Genomic DNA, 19,488 nt, shown 5'->3' with positions numbered 1-19,488 from the left:
GCTGGAGGAAAGGGTGGGAAGAATGCAATTTCTGCATATTCCTTTTACTGTTTCCTTCCAAAAAACCTGCTCCAGTGGACTGGGGGGCTCTCCACAACTACATGAGGTGATGCTCAGGATTACAGGGTAAAAGTGGAATTAGCGAAAAATGGCTTCCTCTATCAGAGGAATTCTACTTTCCTCTGCGAATGGAAAGAGCCCTTCCATTAAATTCAACCTTCTTATTTTTTAAAATATGTTTGTTGTGTGTAACATGCACCAGCCCTTCCTCTGGACACAGAACATTAATCCCAAACTGAAACCGTATGTAACAGGAAAAGAGGATTAGGGATAGATCTTCTGGTACTTTACTAAGATTTCCCTGGAAATCTAGACCTCATCAGTATTTTGTCACCTTACCCCACCCATCACCTTGCATTTTAGCCAACTCAAGCAACATGTAATAGTAAATCACAGCAGTCTAGTGTGTTCCCATGTTTTACTCCTGTGTTTTCCTCTCCAAGCTGTTTATGGTGATTCTGGACTATCCTGCTTTATGCTGTTCTGACATTTCCCCCAAAGCAGTGGAGAACTGAGAGAATGAATGCAATTCTGAAACTGCAGTATTGTACCTGTATTTGTAGTTTACACAGATACATTTACTTCAGTTTGGAACTTAACTTTATCTGCTGAATGATATATTTTCTTTGGGCTCAAATGATGATGATCTACCGTATTCTAAAACTTCTATTGGTCAATTTTTCAGTTGTGAGTTAAATTAGCACAGCCAGCCTTTAGGAAGTAAAGATATACAGTATCTTCTTTGGTTAATTGGGAATGTTTGAGAAAAACACACACAGTAATGTGCCAATTATGAGATTATGCAGGGCTAAGTCCAGGTTGCAGAGACCCTTTCCAGAATAAAACCATCACACATTAGAAAAGGATTTATTCGGTCTCAGTTAGGGCTGTAGGTTAGGTCTTTCCCCTAGAAGACACAATACCAATATGTTGTTAGCTATGTTGGCAGGACCTTAAATAAAAGCAACAACAGCTAAGGAACATACATACTAAAAATCTAACCTGCATTTCTCCTTTACTGTGTACCTTAGTGATTATTACAGAAACTTCAGTGTTTTGTTTTGTTTTTGCCTTTAGGTCCCAGGGGTGGTGTACTGTACTTACTCAGTATTCTGTGCCCAGATAGATTCTGCTAATAGGCCAGCACTTGGCGGAAACAGGTAGGTTCATAAACTGCTTTCTTTTTATTAGGAACGACATATAGAAACATAAGAATCTTGCCGCTCGACAGAGCATCACATACATCAGGGGTGGAGAATTCTTTTCAGCCAAAGGAACACATTCATTTCTGACCAGCCATTGGGGGGGGGGCACATACCAGTGTGGGAAGGGTAAGAGCGAAAACTAGCTGGAGAAATGAATATAACTGTTACTTCTGTATGTAGGCTGCTTTCCACAGAAAATCATGCTCCCCTTTTTATTCTCTATCCTGTCAAGCAAGAGGAACTATCATAGTTCAAAACACATTCCAGCCAGCAACGTGCAAGGAGGGTATGAAGCAAGGTGGGTAAGGGGTTGGTCTTTTTGACAGAGGGCCTCTGGATAGAGGAGTTGGTGTTGCCTGAGGAGAGTCCCAAGGGTCAGGCAGAGAGGCCTAGAGAGCCACATTTAGTCCCTGAACCTGAGTGTCCCCTCCCCTCTCATACAAGTCTTACCACTCATTCAGATGCTTCTTTCTCACATACATGTGTTGGTATAAACCACACCAGACAAGTATCAGAGAGGAAACTAAGCTGTTCTGTTACATAAAATGGATAAGATGCATGAAGCGACAATTCCCTGTTTATCTTTTTTTAACTTCACCTTTGTCAAATTTCAGAGGCTCTCTAAGTTTATTTTATGGATTTATAAAGATCTGCTTTATCTGTGCCATGAAATATTGATAGTGCAAGATAGCTTTGCAATACCATTGTAGTTCATTGAGGGAAAGTCAGAACCTCAGCCAACTGGACATATTTATGTTCTGTGGGAGCCTCTGTACACAAAATTGGAGAGTGGTGAAATATATCAAAGTGAGCCAAGCAGCTTTTGTCTTCTCCCCTGGTAACTGACTAGCAGGCAGGAAGCAGAGGCAAAGAATATATGGATAGTTTTCACAGTGGAAGAAAGTAATCAGCAGGGCCCCTTAAGGATCAATATCCCACAAGGATCTGTACTGGGAAAAGTTCTATGTAATTCATAAATAATCACATGTCAGGAGTGAGGCAACCATATACTGTATTCAAGTGTTAGCAAATTATTCAGAAGGTGAAAATTGATGCAGAGTGCTGACTGCTCAGTTGGTTAAAGTATGGTGTTGACAACACCAAGGTTGCAGGTTCAATCCCCATAGGGGATAGCTGCATATTCCTGCATTGCAGGCAGTTAGAATAGATGATCCTTGGGATTGCTTCCAGCTTGATGTTTTATGTTCTAATTTGTTGGAAGCCAGCCAGAGTGGCTGGGGCAATGCAGTCAGATGGGCAGCATATAAATAATAAATTCTCTGAGACAATAAAGTCAGATTTTTGTATATGTACTGTTAGGATGTATGCTGGCTGTGACTTTCTATGCAATACACCTTGGGGTAATGATGAAATGATCCATGGAAATGCCAGCTTTTGTGTTCATTCATTGCTATGGATTATTAGGAAGGGATCTGAAAATAAAACAGCTAGTGTCATGATATAGTCTTTATAATATATATATTTTGCAGCCACATTTGGAATACTGCACACAGTTCAATCACTCCATCTCAGAAAAGGATACTGAAGGACTAGAAAGGGTTCAGAAAGGGTAATGAAAATGACCAAGAGGTTGGAGCATCTTTTCTGCAAGGGAAACCTCCAGCATTAGAGACCCCTTAAAAAAAAACACACACAAACATGCTCATAGTTTAAAAACAACTTATGGTGTGGATGAAATTAATATAATGCAGATATTTCCCCCCTTTCTTAATAACACTTGTGGTTGATAGTAGATTCAAGACAGACCAAGAAAGTACTGTTTGACACAACACTTACATAGAACCTGCGGAATACACTTTCACAAGATGTGGTGGAAGCCACTAGTTAAGGTAAATATCTGGTGGAAAAACAATAGGGCAGGCATGTCCAAAGCCCATTTTGGGGCCCGCCGGTCAGCGTAATCTGACCCCTGTGGCAGTTTATTTCCTGGGGCAAAATCCGAAGAAAACCTCAACAACTCCAACCCTAAAAAAAAGCTCAACAACTCTGGCCCCCACAGCCCTTCACTTCATCAAATCTGGCCCCCTTTGAAAAAAGTTTGGACACCACTTCAATAGGGAGAGGCTTGTGGTCTTCCTGGAAGTATCTGGCTTGTCTCTGTTAGAAGCAGGATGGATGTTGAACCAACTGGACTATTTGTCTTACTTAGAAGATCTAGCTGCTAATTCTCCACCAAAAGGGCCTAAAATGCATGGCACTATTACCTAATCAGATAGTCATGTACTGACATCCATGTGCCTGAGCCTCGTACTACATGGTTAACTCACTGAGATTAATCAACAAGTAGATCTCCAGATGACAAGTATCTTGGGTAATAAGATTTGACAAGGATGTTGAGGTGAAGTGAATGTTTGCATGGCTTGCAGCAGTGCTTCCTGTTTAAATGCAATACAGAATTCTGTGAACAGGCTCAGCTAGCCCTCTGTAATTTGTAGTGCAAAACATGTGCTAATATGCGGAGTGTTGATGCAGTTTTCTTTAAAAGAAATTTATGAAAATGGACTAGTGTCATGAATTAAAAATTCTCCCACAATCAGATTCAGGAGGTTGCAAAACATTTCCTAATGAACAATTCACTTGTGCATTTATTCCCTCCTGCCCCCTCTGTTATCACCTTCTCCCCTGGGTCGTTTATGTGATTTATTACTTTTAGTTCTGAACTGAAACCTGGAGAGCTAAAGAATCAGAGTGCGTTGTTTTGAATAAAAGTATTGCGCGGACAGGCGGAGTCCCCCAGGCAGCCCCTGAGCGGAAATAATGACACAAGACAACGTTCTATGGGATTAAAATTGGCCACAACTTTATTAAGAATTCAGATGTAGGGAGGCCTTGGCTCAGGCACTGGGCGTATATCCTTCCCAGCCCCCACTCGGGGATCTGGGTAATTTCAGGGTTATCCAGCATGTGTAGGGGTTGGGCTAGCTCTGGAGAACATATGTTCAAGCAGATAGCCCGCCCTCCTCGATCGCTGGAGGGGGAGGGCAATGACAGCCTCTGGGCATATGGTCAATGCCTCCCCCTAGCCCCATTTACAGGAACCCTGTTATCGCCACCGCGATGGGGGCGGGGGGTCACCGCCCCCAGGCCCCCCTTTTATGTAGATGACTAAAGGATTCTGCCCAAGGCCTGCAGGCTGCTTCCTGAGAATGACTCTGCTTCTGCTGTGTGCACTGTAAGGTTACCTCCTACCTGGCCAATCCCCCCAGCAATGCCTCCCCAAGCTGAATTGGACAGGTAACTGTGTGGGCGGAGGCCACCAATATTCAGCCCGGGAAGGCAGCGCCGGCCTCCGAACTTCTAGGGCTGCCCCAGGGATCCCAGGGGCCTGTGTGTGACTGCGCAAAATGCGCCTCCCCTTTTATGTGGGGAACGGTCATTATTCAGTCTGAACATTAAATAATTGTGACACTCAGAAAAAGTTTCTTTCAGGAGGGTGGAATCCTGCTTTAAGCAGGAGGGAGCACAGTTTTCTTGCCTTTATTTCTTTGTATTTAGTTAGATTGCCCACATGACTCTGACTTTTCAAGATGTGAAAATGATTTGTTCCTTGATGTGCACATTGTTCCATGCAATACACAAGCAGGGGGTGGATGCTAAAAATAAAAATCCAAGTCCTCTGTCCAGAACACATACAGTCTGTCATATAAATAAATCGCACACGTTATTTAGATGGGCATGATTTTGCTGAAATTATCTTCTTTAGTTGCAGAATTGCAAACTTCAGTTCAGCTCATGGCTACCCAATAGTGGTGGCAGCATGACACTTCTACTAAAAATGAGGATTGAGGAACATGCATGATTTATAAATTTACTCTTCATTGCTCATGTACACAATGCTACTTCACAGTAATGGTTTTGTGTGTCCTCAGTGCCTGAAGCAGAATTGTGTCTTATCACAGTGGCACTGAGAAAAGAAAATTTCTTTTGTCTTCTGCTGCAGAACTCCATAGATCTGCCCTAGAAAGCTTTCTGAGATCATCTGAGAGCTGAAGCTGAAGCCTAGAGATGGGCAGATCTCTCTGATAAATCTTGCTAGTCTTACTGTTACTTTTTGCTACTTTGTAGATGTTTTGCCAGAGCAGAAAGGTTCAAATTCATCTGGCAATGTATCTTTAGAGGTGCAGAGCTCCCCTATATTCATCAGGTTTTTTATTTTCATCACTTGAAATTATTCTGATTTCACCTGAGCAGCCACCCCCAAACTCGTTTTGGATCAAATTCAGGGGGAACTTGATAGAATGTATTATGTATTTGATTTTTTCATGTAAGCTGTTTGGACACCAGCTCTTAACCCTTTCCCATCATGGAAGTGTAGAACTTCCTGTCGGCATTTGGTCCTATTAACATATTGGCTAAACTCACTCATTTGTCATTCAGAGATCTGGTAACCTCTAGGCTAGATTACAGTGGTGCCTCGCTTAACGAATGCCCTGCTTAACGAAATTTCCGCTTAACGAAAGGATTTTTCGAGCGGAGGTTACCTCGCTAGACGAATGCGTTTTACGAAAAATTCGTCTAGCGAATCGCGGTTTCCCATAGGAATGCATTGAAATTCAATTAATGCGTTCCTATGGGCAAAAAAAAATTCAAAAAAAAATTCAATGCATTCCTATGGGATTCGCTAGATGATTTTTTCGCTATAAGAAAAGACCCGTGGAACGAATTAATTTCGTCTAGCGAGGCACCACTGTATTACAGTGCATTATAGATAGGGCTGTTTCTGAAGATGTTTCAGAAACTTCAGCTGGTGTAGAATTTGGCAGCTGGGCTGCTCACTGAGGCAAGACAGTTTGAGCATATTACACCGATTCTGACCTAACTGCAATGGCTGCCAATTAGTTTCTGGACCCAATTAAAAGTGCCTTAAACGTATACTGTAAAGCCTTAAACGGCTCAGGACTGCAATACGTCAAGGACCACTTCTCCCCATCATCATCTGAGGCCCTTATTTGTGTTCCTCATCCATGAGAATGGGCCTTTTCTGTGGTGACTCCCCATTTGTGGAATGTTCTCCTCACAGAAGCTCACCTGGTGCCTTTATTACATATCTTTAGGCACCAGGTGAAAATGTTTCTCTATAACCAGGCCTTTGGCTGAATAACGTTCTATATATAATAATTTAAGGAAAAACAAGATATAAAGCAGCATGCTGCATTATTAAGTGATTATGTATTATTATTTATTTAATTTCTATACTGCCCTATACCCAAGGGTCTCAGGGCAGTTTGACCTTCATTGTATGGCAGCTACCTGAGTTCAGTGTAATTATGCTGAAGAAGAAAATGTCAGGTAACTTCTGATGAGGAAGTGAAAGAATAATTCCATACTGAAAAATCCCTGTTTTTATTCATTTAGAAAGCACATACAGCAATGAATGGGGAAGTAGTAGAGAGAGATGCAAAATAGGTGACCATACAAATCATTTCAAAAGTAAAAGTGAGACGTTTCCTGGGTGATTTGTAGTACATCAGTCTTATGTGAGTTCTGAATCTGCTGTACCACCTTGAGATTAAAAAAGGGGAAATCACACTGAATTTCTGAGATGTAAGCTGTCTCTTTTTAAAAATCCCTCCATACAATTGACTGGTAGGCATCAAAAGTTTTTCGCTTTGCCTTTTACTCCAGATCTCTTTCATGGGGAAAGTTGAATTCATTCAAGCCATGGTTTCTTTTCTCAGTGTCCGCCTCTGATGACAAGTAAGGATACTTGTGAATGACGACCGCCCTTTAGTTCTTGTCCTTTTCTTTAATTTCTTCTGGTGTTTGAGTGAAATTCCAAGTTCCTCCATTATGGCATTGAAAGAAAGACACTAGTAGAAGGTGGGAGATGGAAAAATAATTAAGAATTACATTTAGCACAGATTGTCACCCTATTTTGCACAATTAATTTTCAACTAGATTCTGGACGTACTAACTGGGAAGTTTGAGTATCTCAGTTCATTGAGTTAGATTTCTTCCACTATTACTGTGAATTTGCAGAATTGAATTAGGGGTGTGATGTGTAAAGGATTCTTTATGACCCCAGAAATTGTAAATATTGGTTGCTTCTTTATTGAAATGTGTATGTCCCAATGCTGGGAATCTGCCTAATTGGCATTACACAGAAATAAGGGTTGCAAAAGAGTAGAATCACATATTTAATAATACCCAGCCTCAGATGGAATTCAGGTTGACCCTTAAAAATCTAAATGAGGATAACCAAGATTTGTTGATTTAGCAGACTTATAACTTGCATCCTACTGCAAAGTCTTGCCAGTTAAAAAAAACTATTAATCAGCATACATTTTAATCTAAATAGCACTGAGCCAAAATATTACAAAATCAATACTTTGGAGCAAAATGGTGCTTGTGCTGTGGTGGGTTTCTGAAAACCCTGAACCATGCATTTAATTTGTTATTCTGCAGCTGTTTTCAAACTTTGACTCCACAAGAGAAGTGAGCCCCATCAAAGGACTGGAAGAAAGGGAAGCACCACCACATTGATTAGGCAACCAGATGAATTTTGCTATTTTCCTTTGCTGTGCTGCAGTGACTCACCAGGTTCAGTTGAGTGCAAGAAGAGAGGGAATCAGCACAACATTGCCTAAGTAATGCAAGGAAATACCCCTTTCACTCTTGTCACCAGCGCAATGAGTGAACTCTCCCACCCTTGAAGACTCCTCTGAATAACTGACAAAGGGAGGCAGCAATGAAGCTAGGATTGGGACCTCAGCTTAGTACAAATGTTTGGGCTAAACTTGCACGTCCTGATCAAAATCCAAGTTTTGGGATTTTAGCTAGTTCATTACCATGGACTTCAACAGAACAAAATCAGCTTACACCCAAGTACTTAGTCTTATTTTGGTTGCTCATTATATTGCTCACCACCTGCTCTATCTCATTGTCATTTTGTCCCTTACTGTACATTTTGCCCCTTACTGTACCAAAAAATGTAGTCAAAATTCTGTCTTTTGTGTTGAACTTTTTTCATGCTTTTTTCAGCATGACCAAAATGCAATAGCAAAAGGCTTTTCTAAAGCTTTATTTTCCTGTTTAAGTCTGTGTCATAAACTGAAAAGTAGGGAGCAAGACGAATGCTTGTTTTCTTTCTTTCAAAGAGTGACTAGAACTTCTTAGATAAGTTTCATGCTTGAACAGTTTAAACAGGAACGTTTTAAGCAGCAACATATCACTGTAGTGGTGAGAAGTAACAAAGAAATAGATTAACAGTAATAAACATTTGTGGGCACCCAGATTATATAGCCAAGTGCCAATACCAGAAGCCGAGTTCTGAAACCCATGTACAATTTTTTTTCCTTTTTCGTCTCAAGAATTGCAATCAATTGTTCTTTTGTAACAATGAGACTAAATTGCAAGAAAGAAACTGGAAAGGACTCGAGCTATAATTTACTGAGCCTGTTGAGGTATGTAGGAAGACTTCTAGGCAGCCAACAGGGATTTCATTCTTTCCCTTCCCATATACTACACTGAAATGGGAGTTTTTAGTTCCTTTGTTTAAAAACAAAGAAACAGATTGTGAAGATTGCTATGCTGGAAGTGGTGTTTTTCTTTAAATTCTAGTCTATGTCATGCATGGACAGATGGACAACAGAAATTATTGCTTGCGGTGAAAAACCACAGCTCATTGAAACTTACCTGAAACCCTCAAAAGCTGCTGCCAGCCAGTGTAAAGAATGCTGAGCTTGATAGATCAGTTGTCTGATTCAGAATGAGTCTGTTTCCCACAGAATATGGGAAGGAAGGTATCTCAGAATGTTTAATTAGCGTTTGCTTTTCAGGAAAGGAAGAATTTAAAAATAAATCCAAAAGCTTAGAGCAGGAGTGGCTATTCTTAGGGCCTGCTGATGTTGCTGGACTACAACTCCCATAATCTCTGACACTTGGACATGCTGCCTGGGCCAACTGAAGGGCCACAAGATACCCATTGTAGAAACTGTTCTGATCATGTGGGAACAAGGGGGGGGGAATGGAGTACATCTGAAATGCTCTATGTCAGAATTGTAAGGAAAATGGAGATGGAAAGGTATCAAAATTTTCAGTAATACGCTCAAATTTATCTTAATTGGATAAATTAGAGTTTCTGTTTTGTTTTAAAAACAACCAATGAGCAGTGTCCATGTCTGTAAATAGTAAAAATAAAAAAGACACATCTGCTATAATCTAGAGATAATGAGCTGTATGTAGGGTTGCCAGACTCAATAGAGGACAGGACTTCTGTGCCTTTAATTGCCCTGCTCTCTTTTGAGTCTGGAAACCTTAAAGAGAAACCAGCAGACCCTTTGTTTAATTTCCAAGCAAAGGGTCTGCTGGTTTCTCTTTAAGGTTTCCAAACTCAAAAGAGAGGGCAATTAAAGGCACAGAAGTCCTGTCCTCTATTGAGTCTGGCAACCCTAGCTGTATGTGGGGAAAAGGCTGTTGTGCATCTGTCAGCAAATGGTTGTGTGACTCTGGTACCACTCATATTGAAAATCCATGAACTATATAATGTGCAAGGGCAAAGTCAGGCTAATGGGTTGCCTGGTCTGCTGCCAGATTGATTACACGGGAGCTGAATGCAAACCTCATGTGCAAGTTGCATGCCTGTCAGAAATACATCCAACATGTCCATTGACTTGTTTTCTTTCCTTTGCCAAGATTCTTTTTTTATAACATGGAATTTATAAACAAGATACAAAGGTAAAGTGAATACAAGAGAAAACAGTGAGTCATTGATACACAGCTTGTAGCCATGGTTTAGTTAGCTTACAGAACATGGAAGTCAAGGAGAGTATAGAAATGTTGATCAATTGGCGATAGCATAAATTGGAAGCAGAATTCATAAAAGTATTGCTCTAAATTAAATTAAATTAAATTATTACTCTGCTGCCTTGGGCCAAACTGATGGTTACATAACAGGAGGAAAGTGCAATGTTGTGTAAATAAAGGGAATGAGCATTTAGGACCATAATTTGAAGTAGTCAACCGATGACACCGTGTCATTCCTTGAATCTTATTTTAAACTAAAAGTTTTGTTGATGTCTAAGGTTACAATTCTGATCACAATAACTTTCCACTCAAATCAGCTTAGCTCTGAAATAGAAGCAATGATAACTGGGGTGTAAGTTTGTGAGCAGTTTTAAAGTTTAACAAGTTGCCTAAGTGTGTTGTGAAATCTTTGTCCTTAGTGGGTTCCCAGTAAGTCCTGGACCTACTGCAAACATTGTCAACTGTGGAAAGTGAAGAATTTTAAGGAGGTGGAGAGAGACAAATTATGAGTGATATTTACTCGAGTAGATGCATTGAAAGGAGTGGCTCAAACAGAATCATGTCCATTCCAGTGGGTCTACTCTGAGTAGGGACACAGGTGGCACTGTGGGTTAAACCACAGGGCTTGCCGATCAGAAGGTCGGCAGCTGGAATCCCCATGACGGGGTGAGCTCCCGTTGCCCAGTCCCAGCTCCTGCACGTCAAAGTGCAAGTAGATAAATAGGTACCACTCCGGCGGGAAAGTAAACGGTGTTTCCATGTGCTGCTCTGGTTTGCCAGAAGCGGCTTTGTCATGCTGGCCACATGACCTGGAAGCTGTACGCTGGCTCCCTCAGCCAATAACGCGAGATGAGTGCTGCAACCTCAGAGTCGGTCACGACTGGACCTAATGGTCAGGGGTCCCTTTACCTTTAACTTACTCTGAGTAAAACTTTGTTGACCACAACTCTACAATATTTATACTGGCTATAGTACAGATGATAGGTGAGATTTCAGTTTTTAAAAATGGGCTCTGCAAACACAGTTCCAGGTGCTGGATCAGGGAAGGGAAACAGCTGGTGCAAGCAGTTTCCCATTCTAAATGCATGGGAGCATGCTTTCACACATGTAATGGCCCCAACTGGATTGAGTGTATTTATGAGTTTGCAAGATAGCATTGCATTTTGCCCAAAACATTCTCATAACTGTATTTGGAAAATACAACACGGCTGAAGCACAAAGTAAGGTTAACTAATTGAAGTGATATGAAAATGGACAGTGTTATCAGATACAGTGGTACCTCGGGTTACAAACACTTCAGGTTAAAAACTCCGCTAACCCAGAAATAGTACCTCGGGAGAACTTTGCTTCAGGATGAGAACAGAAATCGTGCTCCAGCGGCACGGCGGCAGCAGGAGGCCCCATTAGCTACAGTGGTGCTTCAGATTAAGAACAGGAATGAATTAAGTTCTTAACCCGAGGTACCACTGTACATTATGATACTATACTAGAGTAATTTGGAAATCGGATTCATTACTGGCTTGTGAAGTCTAGATATTTTATGACAAATAAATACTGCAATTTATTTGGTAAATTCTATCAATTGGATTTTAGTTAGAAATATATGATTATTTTTTTTCAAAATCTTGACTTCACAGACACAAAGCTGTCAGGAAAGAATGGAACTGTCTGTATCCGTGGGGGTAGTTCTCAGAAGTCAACAGGCACCTGAAAGCTTATGATTGGATAAGAAAGAACAGCATTGGCTTTTAGTGCAGGATAAAACTTATTATCTAAAACCCTCGGTTTCAGGTGCTGGTACTCTAATTAGTTCTGCCAGGATATAATGCAAGCAAATTCGTCTTACCTGAAAATGCTGAATCATGCAAAAAGAATGGTAAAAATTTATTGACCCCAATCCAAAAACAGATGTAAGCAGCAAGGCACATTACTGGTGATCCAAGACAACAGACCTTGCAATGTAGATAGGAATTAATATCCTCATAAAAGAGAATGGGAATGTAGGCCTGCTCCAAAACAATGCACTGTGGATAGGGATTACATCTGATGTGCAGGAGCCCTTTCCTATGTATCTTGTATTTTACCAAACAACAGTTATTAATTATAACATTCTGTTACGCTGGCATTTAGAATGCATCTTTAACTATATCAGTTCTCAGGATGACTGGAGAATCATCCAACAGTTTGAACATAAAGCCTTGGTAAGGTAAAGGGACCCCTGACCATTAGGTCCAGTCGTGACCGACTCTGGGGTTGCGCGCTCATCTCGCAATATTGGCCGAGGGAGCCGGCGTACAGCTTCCAGGTCATGTGACCAGCATGACAAAGCCACTTCTGGCGAACCAGAGCAGCACATGGAAACACCGTTTACCTTCCCGCTGTAGCAGTTCCTATTTATCTACTTGCACTTTGATGTGCTTTCGAACTGCTAGGTTGGCAGGAGCTGGGACCGAGCAACGGGAGCTCACCCCGTCACAGGGATTCGAACCGCTGACCTTGTGATCAGCAAGCCCTAGGCTCAGTGGTTTAACCCACAGAGCCACCTGGGTCCCCTTGGTAGAAAAAGCTTAAAAGAAGTATTTTAGACACTCAAGTGGTAGGTATGCCTAGTAGGATTTTTCTTTTTTAATTTTTGAAAAGCAGTCCATGATAACATACCAGAACCTGCTTTTGAAAGTCCTCTCACTTTCAAAAGCCATTTTCTATTTTCTATAAGAAACTCTAGCCTAGAACTGACTTTGACACAGTGGGTAGTATTCAACTAAATAGTTGTGCTGGCAGAAGGATTAGCAAGTGTAAAGGGGGTTCCCTCCCTTCCCTACATTCTCTACTCAAATCTGCTTCAGAGGTTGGGGTTTTTTTGGGGGGGGGGGAACCCAGAAGAGATTTAGAGAGGGGCTGTGGAGAGGAAAGTTCCATTGTGAAGAAATCCTTGCGCTGATTTAGCTTAGTGCTGTGTTGAATACAACCCACCATGTTCTTTGGATTCCATCCAAAATATGGTTTCCTGCTAATGTACATTGTTGAAGAGGTATGCCTTAGGTGCACACACCTTTGCTTTACTGTAACTATACAGTATGGATTGAGGGTTGTGTTCGAATCCCTCGTTCCTCCCGAATTAATTTGCCACAGTCTAACTCCGTAGATAAGGTAGTCCCAGAAGTGGAGTTGGATGGATGAGTTTGCTTGCACTGCAGTCCATAAAAGAAACAAAAGGCCTTTTCGCATGCAGAAAGGAAAAGATGGAAGAAAGAAAAATAAAGATAATAATGGTTAAGCAAACCAACAAGAAAGTTTAAAGTAAGAATGATACCAAAACTATAGGACATGGGAAATGAAAACTGTCAAAAATATGAAAAATTAATGGCCCCTCCAGGCAACCTGTTTATTGAGCATTCATTAAGATTTTCTTGCACAAAGCTTATGTGGGGGATTGATTACTGAGCATTCATCCTGATTTGCTTGTAGGGTGTTTGTATGTCTTCCTGTTTGTTCATTCTATACTTTTCACTGTATTTCCCTATCTCTTTCCAAACAACAAAAATCATTTAAAAATGGAGTTGTTGTGAAAGAGCCCTTTAATCCACGGTTCATTAAGCAAACCTAAACTTCCAGTGTGTGCTTTAATTCCTGCCGCAAAATAGTGGCAGTCTGGAGGTGCCATAAGTTAACCTTTGAAGATCATGTATATTTGTACTTTAGATTATTAAATGTTCATATTTTCAAGAACCAAGCAATCTGTACGAATGCTTTACCCTTCACAGTTCTCTTAATTATTTGAGAAGATAGAAGAGTAGAATAATACCCATATTACCATTCATCAGGGATGCATATGAGATTTCCTCCGAGATTCTGGAGTTTTGAGTTACCTGAACTTTTTAAAAGAGTGGCAGTGATGTGTTACCAATCCACCATTTTTCTGGGTTTGATTCTCTGACTTCTCAAAATTCTGCACATGCAGAGAGTTTGATGCCATATGTAGCATGTACTTCCACCCCCCCCCCAATTTCTGCTGACACCATGCAAAAAGGAATCTTGATAAGATTAGCATGTGTACATTGATTAAATCAGAGTGCAAAAAGGAATCCTGATGACCATTAACATTTGCACATAATCTCATAATGAAAACAAAGAAGAAAGTTATGCCAACATTAATTTTCTAAAATTTTCAAGGTAATTTTTAAGGCAGACAGGGCAGAACCTACCAACCTACATAATAAAATAGGGGCAGCTGCTCATCCATCCCTGCTCTTTACAAGTTTCTGCCGTACAGTGAGTTGATTTTACATAAATATGATATGTATTATGTCAGAATTCTCCTCTTGTGATGCACAGAATGCTGCTCTGTACATAGTAGGAGTTTATCAGTTCCACTGAAATGAATGTGTTGTTTCTTACTGGCTTCAAGTCTGTAGCCAACAGATGCCGCCCAGCAAGCACTTTTCTTGTGCAGTCCCCAGTCATTTCAGCAGAATTTGCATAGAAGCAACTGACCTTTGCTGTATTATATAGTTGCTCTAATAACAAAGCGACCATCTATCAGGCAACTCGCCATGCATTATTTGCTAATTTTAAAGTAAAGATGTTCCAAAGGTAGGTTTATAAATATAGATTTCAAAATAGCAGGCTGATCCTATCCTTAGTGGTTCAGACATACAGACCCTCAAAGCCATAGTGGCTGCATCAGCCTCCTGCATTACTCGAGCAGAGCTGGAAAGCTCTCTCTGTTGCTGCATAGCAAAGGAAACACCCATGCTATAATCTCAGGATTGGCCACGGCTTTTCCAGAAGTACAGTATTGAATTGAAGCCACTCTGGCAGCTTTTAGGATGGGCATGTCAGCAACACATTGTAACCTCTCTGTTTGAGTAGCAGGTGCTGAGGCACTGTTCTCTTGTACTGCTGTTGGGAATTTAGCTCTCGATCATCTGCTTTGGTGTCATTATAGGGTGTCCCAAATCAACTGGTACATACATTTCCAGCTGGAAATACAGCAAGACTACATCCAGAGCTGAATATTTCTGCCTTATTTCCTTCCAAGCCAGCCTATGCTTGCTTTCCGACAATAAAACAACAACTGTGCGCAACATTGACTGTGCCAAAAAGTTCTGCACAGTTTTGCCAAGTATTAAAAATTGGATGGAGCCCTTGGTACTTCCCTCTCCTCATTAACAAATGTACACAAGGCAGTGCCAGAAAGTCTGGCAGACTGTTAGTGGAGGAGTTTGACTCATAGAGCCTATTCTAAAGCTGAGATTCCTATGGGAGCTCTCACACTGAAATGCCAAAGCCTGCAAAAACCTAACCTGGGTCTTGACCTGCTTCTTAGGTAGTAGGTAGCTTAAGCGCTGCATTCTGCCTTGCAATGAAGCAGTTACGCAGAAAGAGGCAAGTACTGTATTGCCAGGTCACAACATAACCTTGACAGCTGCTGCTGGCAAATGACCCTGTATACAAAGATAGTCTTTTGGAATCTATGGAGAGGGAGCAGTTTTGGGGTTCAGTCTCTCAATCTCAAACCACATGCGAACACAATTTTTTACCATACAGACCCACTCAAACTCGACCTACCTGTTCAATGTCACTGTTTTTCCTTGATTTGTAAATAAATTCTCCAATAGCTACAAACACAGAAAGAACAAGTCCTGCTGCAAGCACTATAAAGATGCCCCCAATGTTCTCCACACCAAGGGCACTGGCTTCTTTGCTGTCCTCCTCTGGGCAACCATTGCCTCGCCACCACTTCTCCTTCATCATGTGCAGCTTTCCTTCCTCTTGTAGCTGGAGAATGGCAATAGTGATTTTGTCTCTGTAAGGAGAGCCTGGGCAGGGTGGGAGGGAAGCAAAACAAGAAGGATTGAATATGACATTCAGGCAAGAGCACAGGCAAAAGTAGAGTTACCAGTCTGATCCAGCTCTTTGTATAGCTGTAGTAGTAGTAGTAGTATTAATAAGTTGACATTATTAAGAGCACTAAAATATACAGTGTGCATTCAAGGCATCCAGAACTAGACTTTGTCACAATGTTACTTATGCTGGTTACTCATATTGCTTGTTATACCACGGAATGGGCAATAGTTCATTTTAATCTTTTTGAATCTTGGTGATTTCTTTGTTCAGCCATTGATCTCATGGCTTAGTAGGACTTTGACCTGAGATCCAACTTTCTGTTCATTGGATAACACTGCTCTTTATCCCAAAGGAAAGTTGTATTACAGCCAGACACCTAAACCTTTAATTTATTCAGCACTAATCAGACCTTAATCACAGATAAAGTTCTTGGTGTTAAGAGTTCAATCCTGAAACGTGCTTATTATAAATGTAGAAAGTGCCTTGGAGTTTTGGTTTTCCAACTCTTCCATCTATATAGAAGAATATTTTCCTAATATTTGGACAAAATATACTTTTCTATCCATTCCTATAACCAACACCTCCTGTTAGTGGCAAGGCTGACAAAGTTGCCACATGTCTGTAAATCCTGGAGAAACCTGACTTTCCCATCAGTCATCTTGTGCATTTGTTTTGTTGTTGTTGGCAGTTTAACAACAAAGATAACACTGCAGAGCAAAAATGCAAGAAAACATTTGAGTTTGTTGACTTTGCAATCATTGTAGTTTATGAAATATTTTAACTTTCTTGCTTGTTTCAATTGTGTGGATGACGTTGAGATTATTGATTTCACCATAAACACATATATATCTTCCCAAATCTTTCTTTAAATTCATATTAATCATATAAGAAACCTCTTATAACTACATTTCCCAGCTGTATTTCTGATGCATACGTTCTCCCCAAGGAGCTACCATCTGTTCTAATTTATTCCTCCATTGTTTGGGGCTTGAAGCATAGAATCTTTATCACTGCCCTGAAATCTTTACAGTGCATCAATCATTATCTTGGAACTTTTGCATTTTCTCCTGGGGGCAGTGGTTGATGACTGCTGTCATGAAAGAAATTCAAATACAGTCTGGAACATTAGTCAAAATGCAACAATACTTTACAAATTAAGAGAACTTGGATAAACCTGGTCTTAAAGGCTAATCTAGAATCCTAATATTAAAAATCAGCAGCATTAAACTGGAATGATGAACTGACACAATTGTTCAAATTTACTGAAATTATTGAAAGTATTTATTAGTCATATTAAGGTTGTAGCCCTACACATGTGGAGAACATGGCCCAGAGGGCTCCCCTAGAATTACTCCCTTTCATGCAAAACATGCCATTGTTGTGCTAGGTGTGGTCCAATGTACCCAGATGACTGGGGCCTTGCTGGGCTTTCCCTAAGAGGCCTTGTGCCTGGCTTTACTCTTGCTTTTTCTGAGAGCAGCCTGCATATTGTCAATCTGGAGAAGAATAAGCTGCTAGATGTTGCAAGGAGAGGCCTGCACTTCCCATGAAATCTACTCTTTCCTCTATAGGACCAAGGAAACTGAGGAGCAATTATCTGGCGAGTGCCAGGCATGGTTTCAAAGTATAGAAGGGGAAAGGAAAGTGTCCCCCTCAAACTAATCCCCCTCAAACTAACCAAAAGAAACTGTCCCCCTCAAACTAACCACCTCCATCTATAACTTCTTCTGATGAAAAAGGCCCCAGCCTGGCTGCCCTAGTAGCCCACCTTGGTGCCTTAAAAAAGGCAAGCACAGTTGAGGAAGCAAAAATAGCTGGTAGGGAAAGAGGGCAGGGAAATGCTGAAAACTACCAGGTCAAAGCAATTGATCTTGCTGCTGCTGAGGCCTGGGTTTTAGTTGAACCTCTAAGGGAGAAAAGTTCCAACGATTTGGAATGCCTCTTCATTTTTTCTCATTAAAATGAGAAGAGGATATAAAATAATATAATAAAATAATATAAAATACCAGAGCTCTTGCAAAGCAGTGAATGTGTCAGATAAAACGGATTTTAATTTATCTATCACAGTCTAGCTGTCACCACTGATATTCATATACTTCTCACCAATGGGAGTTCCTACGCCATAACCTTTGGAATCAATGAGCCCTCCAATCTGGGTGAGATTACAGTTCCTCTGAGTGACGTATTCTATGCTGGTTGATTCCATCAGCAGAGCGTAGTCGGTGGTGAGCACACGCTGGATTCCCTCGTCATTGTTCTTTACCAGCGCTGTCTGCTGCCTGCTGCTCATGAATGCCCACATTTTCTCATATGTTGATATTTTGGATTTCTAAGAACAGAAGTCATAAGTGTCAGAAATAGATCCTACTCACACACTTTTAAAAAAACAAAAACACCCTCACATGGCTAGTTGGCATCAGCTCTAGTTGTTGAGTGTAGGAGAATCTTTTGAGAATTGGGAATCTTTTCCATTCAGATATATTTTGCTGAATGCAGCCTTATGGGTCAGCACTTTTACAAATTTCCAACAGCTAATATAATGAGCACATGGCTTCTTTTAACACCATTTGTCACAAAATACCATAGAGGCTTGGGGTCTGTTTGTGACCTAGTGAGACCTACAACAGAAAACCGATGGACCGTACAGAACAATTACTACCAGGTGTTCTATAGGAAAAGAGCTGTGCTATTGCTCAGCTGTGATAGAATGTATTGTTCTTAAAAATAGTCCAGTCTAATGAAGACAGTTTGTCAGCTTCAAACAAAAATATAAAGGCAAACTAATAAAAAAGAATACATGAACTGAAATGAGTGCTCAGGATAACCATGTCCCCTGGTCTCCATTATAAAATTGCAGGTGAACTGTTTAATTACTGAATATTCAAAATACAGGTTTCAGTTTTTAAATTTATAGAGCCCAAAACACAACTGTGTTTTCTTTTATCCATAAGGAACATTATAGTCCCAACCTTGTTCTTCCATCACTGACTGGGATCTCTTGCTAGTGATATCTGCTATCTTGCTAGTGGTCTCTTGCTAGTGATATCTGCTATTCAAACTATTCTGGAAAACACCTGAGGGTTTTGTTTTGTTTTTTAAAAAAATATTTAAGAAGTTGAGATGTACATACAGAATATGAATATCACTTTGGATGGTACCAGGATCTTACATGGTGATGCTTATATTTCAAGTCTTGCATAGAAACCAGTACATTTCCATCATGTTAAAAGGATCCTCTCCCATAAATCTTTAAGGAAACAGCTTGTGAATAAAGTCCCTGCTGCCTTCACCAAACAAGAGTTGAATCCCATTACAGAGTCTTTATATTCATGGATGGGTGTAGCCAATACTTCGCGAGACAGGATGTCTCTGTAAATATAATCTTCTGGGATGGCCCCAAGGCAGTGAGATGTTACTTTATTTTTAAGCAGAAACTTAACCTTAGACTTTTCAGTATTTGAACTTTTACTATGTCTCTTCTAGTTTGCTATTTTAAACAAAACATTGCTTTTGACTTAAATGTCAAGGTTATTTTGTACGCATTGAATACCACCGCAAACACTTGTATAATCCATATTTTACTGTAGGGCAACATAAATTTCCACAT

The 19,488-nt window shown here is 40.5% G+C and overlaps 1 protein-coding gene and 1 long non-coding RNA gene across 5 annotated transcripts in view; one reads left to right on the top strand and one right to left on the bottom strand.

Annotated features, from left to right (window-relative positions):
* Positions 1-19,488, top strand: part of LOC148685954 (uncharacterized) — a 129,597-nt gene that overhangs the window by 4,280 nt on the left and 105,829 nt on the right. The window contains exon 2 of the long non-coding RNA XR_015949578.1: positions 1,138-1,220. This is a non-coding gene — a long non-coding RNA (uncharacterized LOC148685954). The remainder of the gene's footprint in view (positions 1-1,137; positions 1,221-19,488) is intronic.
* GRIK1 (glutamate ionotropic receptor kainate type subunit 1) overlaps positions 6,611-19,488 on the bottom strand; it is a 260,499-nt gene continuing 247,621 nt past the window's right edge. For 2 of the 4 annotated variants that reach the window (XM_088667964.1, XM_035115110.3), the window contains 3 exons: positions 17,985-18,210; positions 15,603-15,853; positions 6,611-7,096 (listed from right to left, as the gene is read on the bottom strand). In XM_088667964.1, coding sequence (XP_088524090.1) covers positions 6,941-7,096; positions 15,603-15,853; positions 17,985-18,210 — 633 coding nt within the window. In that variant the 3' untranslated portion in view covers positions 6,611-6,940. Of the gene's footprint in view, positions 7,097-13,004; positions 13,250-15,602; positions 15,854-17,984; positions 18,211-19,488 lie in introns of all 4 variants that reach the window. The other 2 variants (XM_035115111.3, XR_015949577.1) reach the window with 2 other exon arrangements.

The sequence above is a fragment of the Zootoca vivipara genome, chromosome 4, assembly GCF_965207765.1.
Source record: "Zootoca vivipara chromosome 4, rZooViv2.hap1.1, whole genome shotgun sequence".
NCBI classification, from domain to species: Eukaryota; Metazoa; Chordata; class Lepidosauria; order Squamata; family Lacertidae; genus Zootoca; species Zootoca vivipara.
This window is presented reverse-complemented; position numbering and strand designations above follow the sequence as displayed.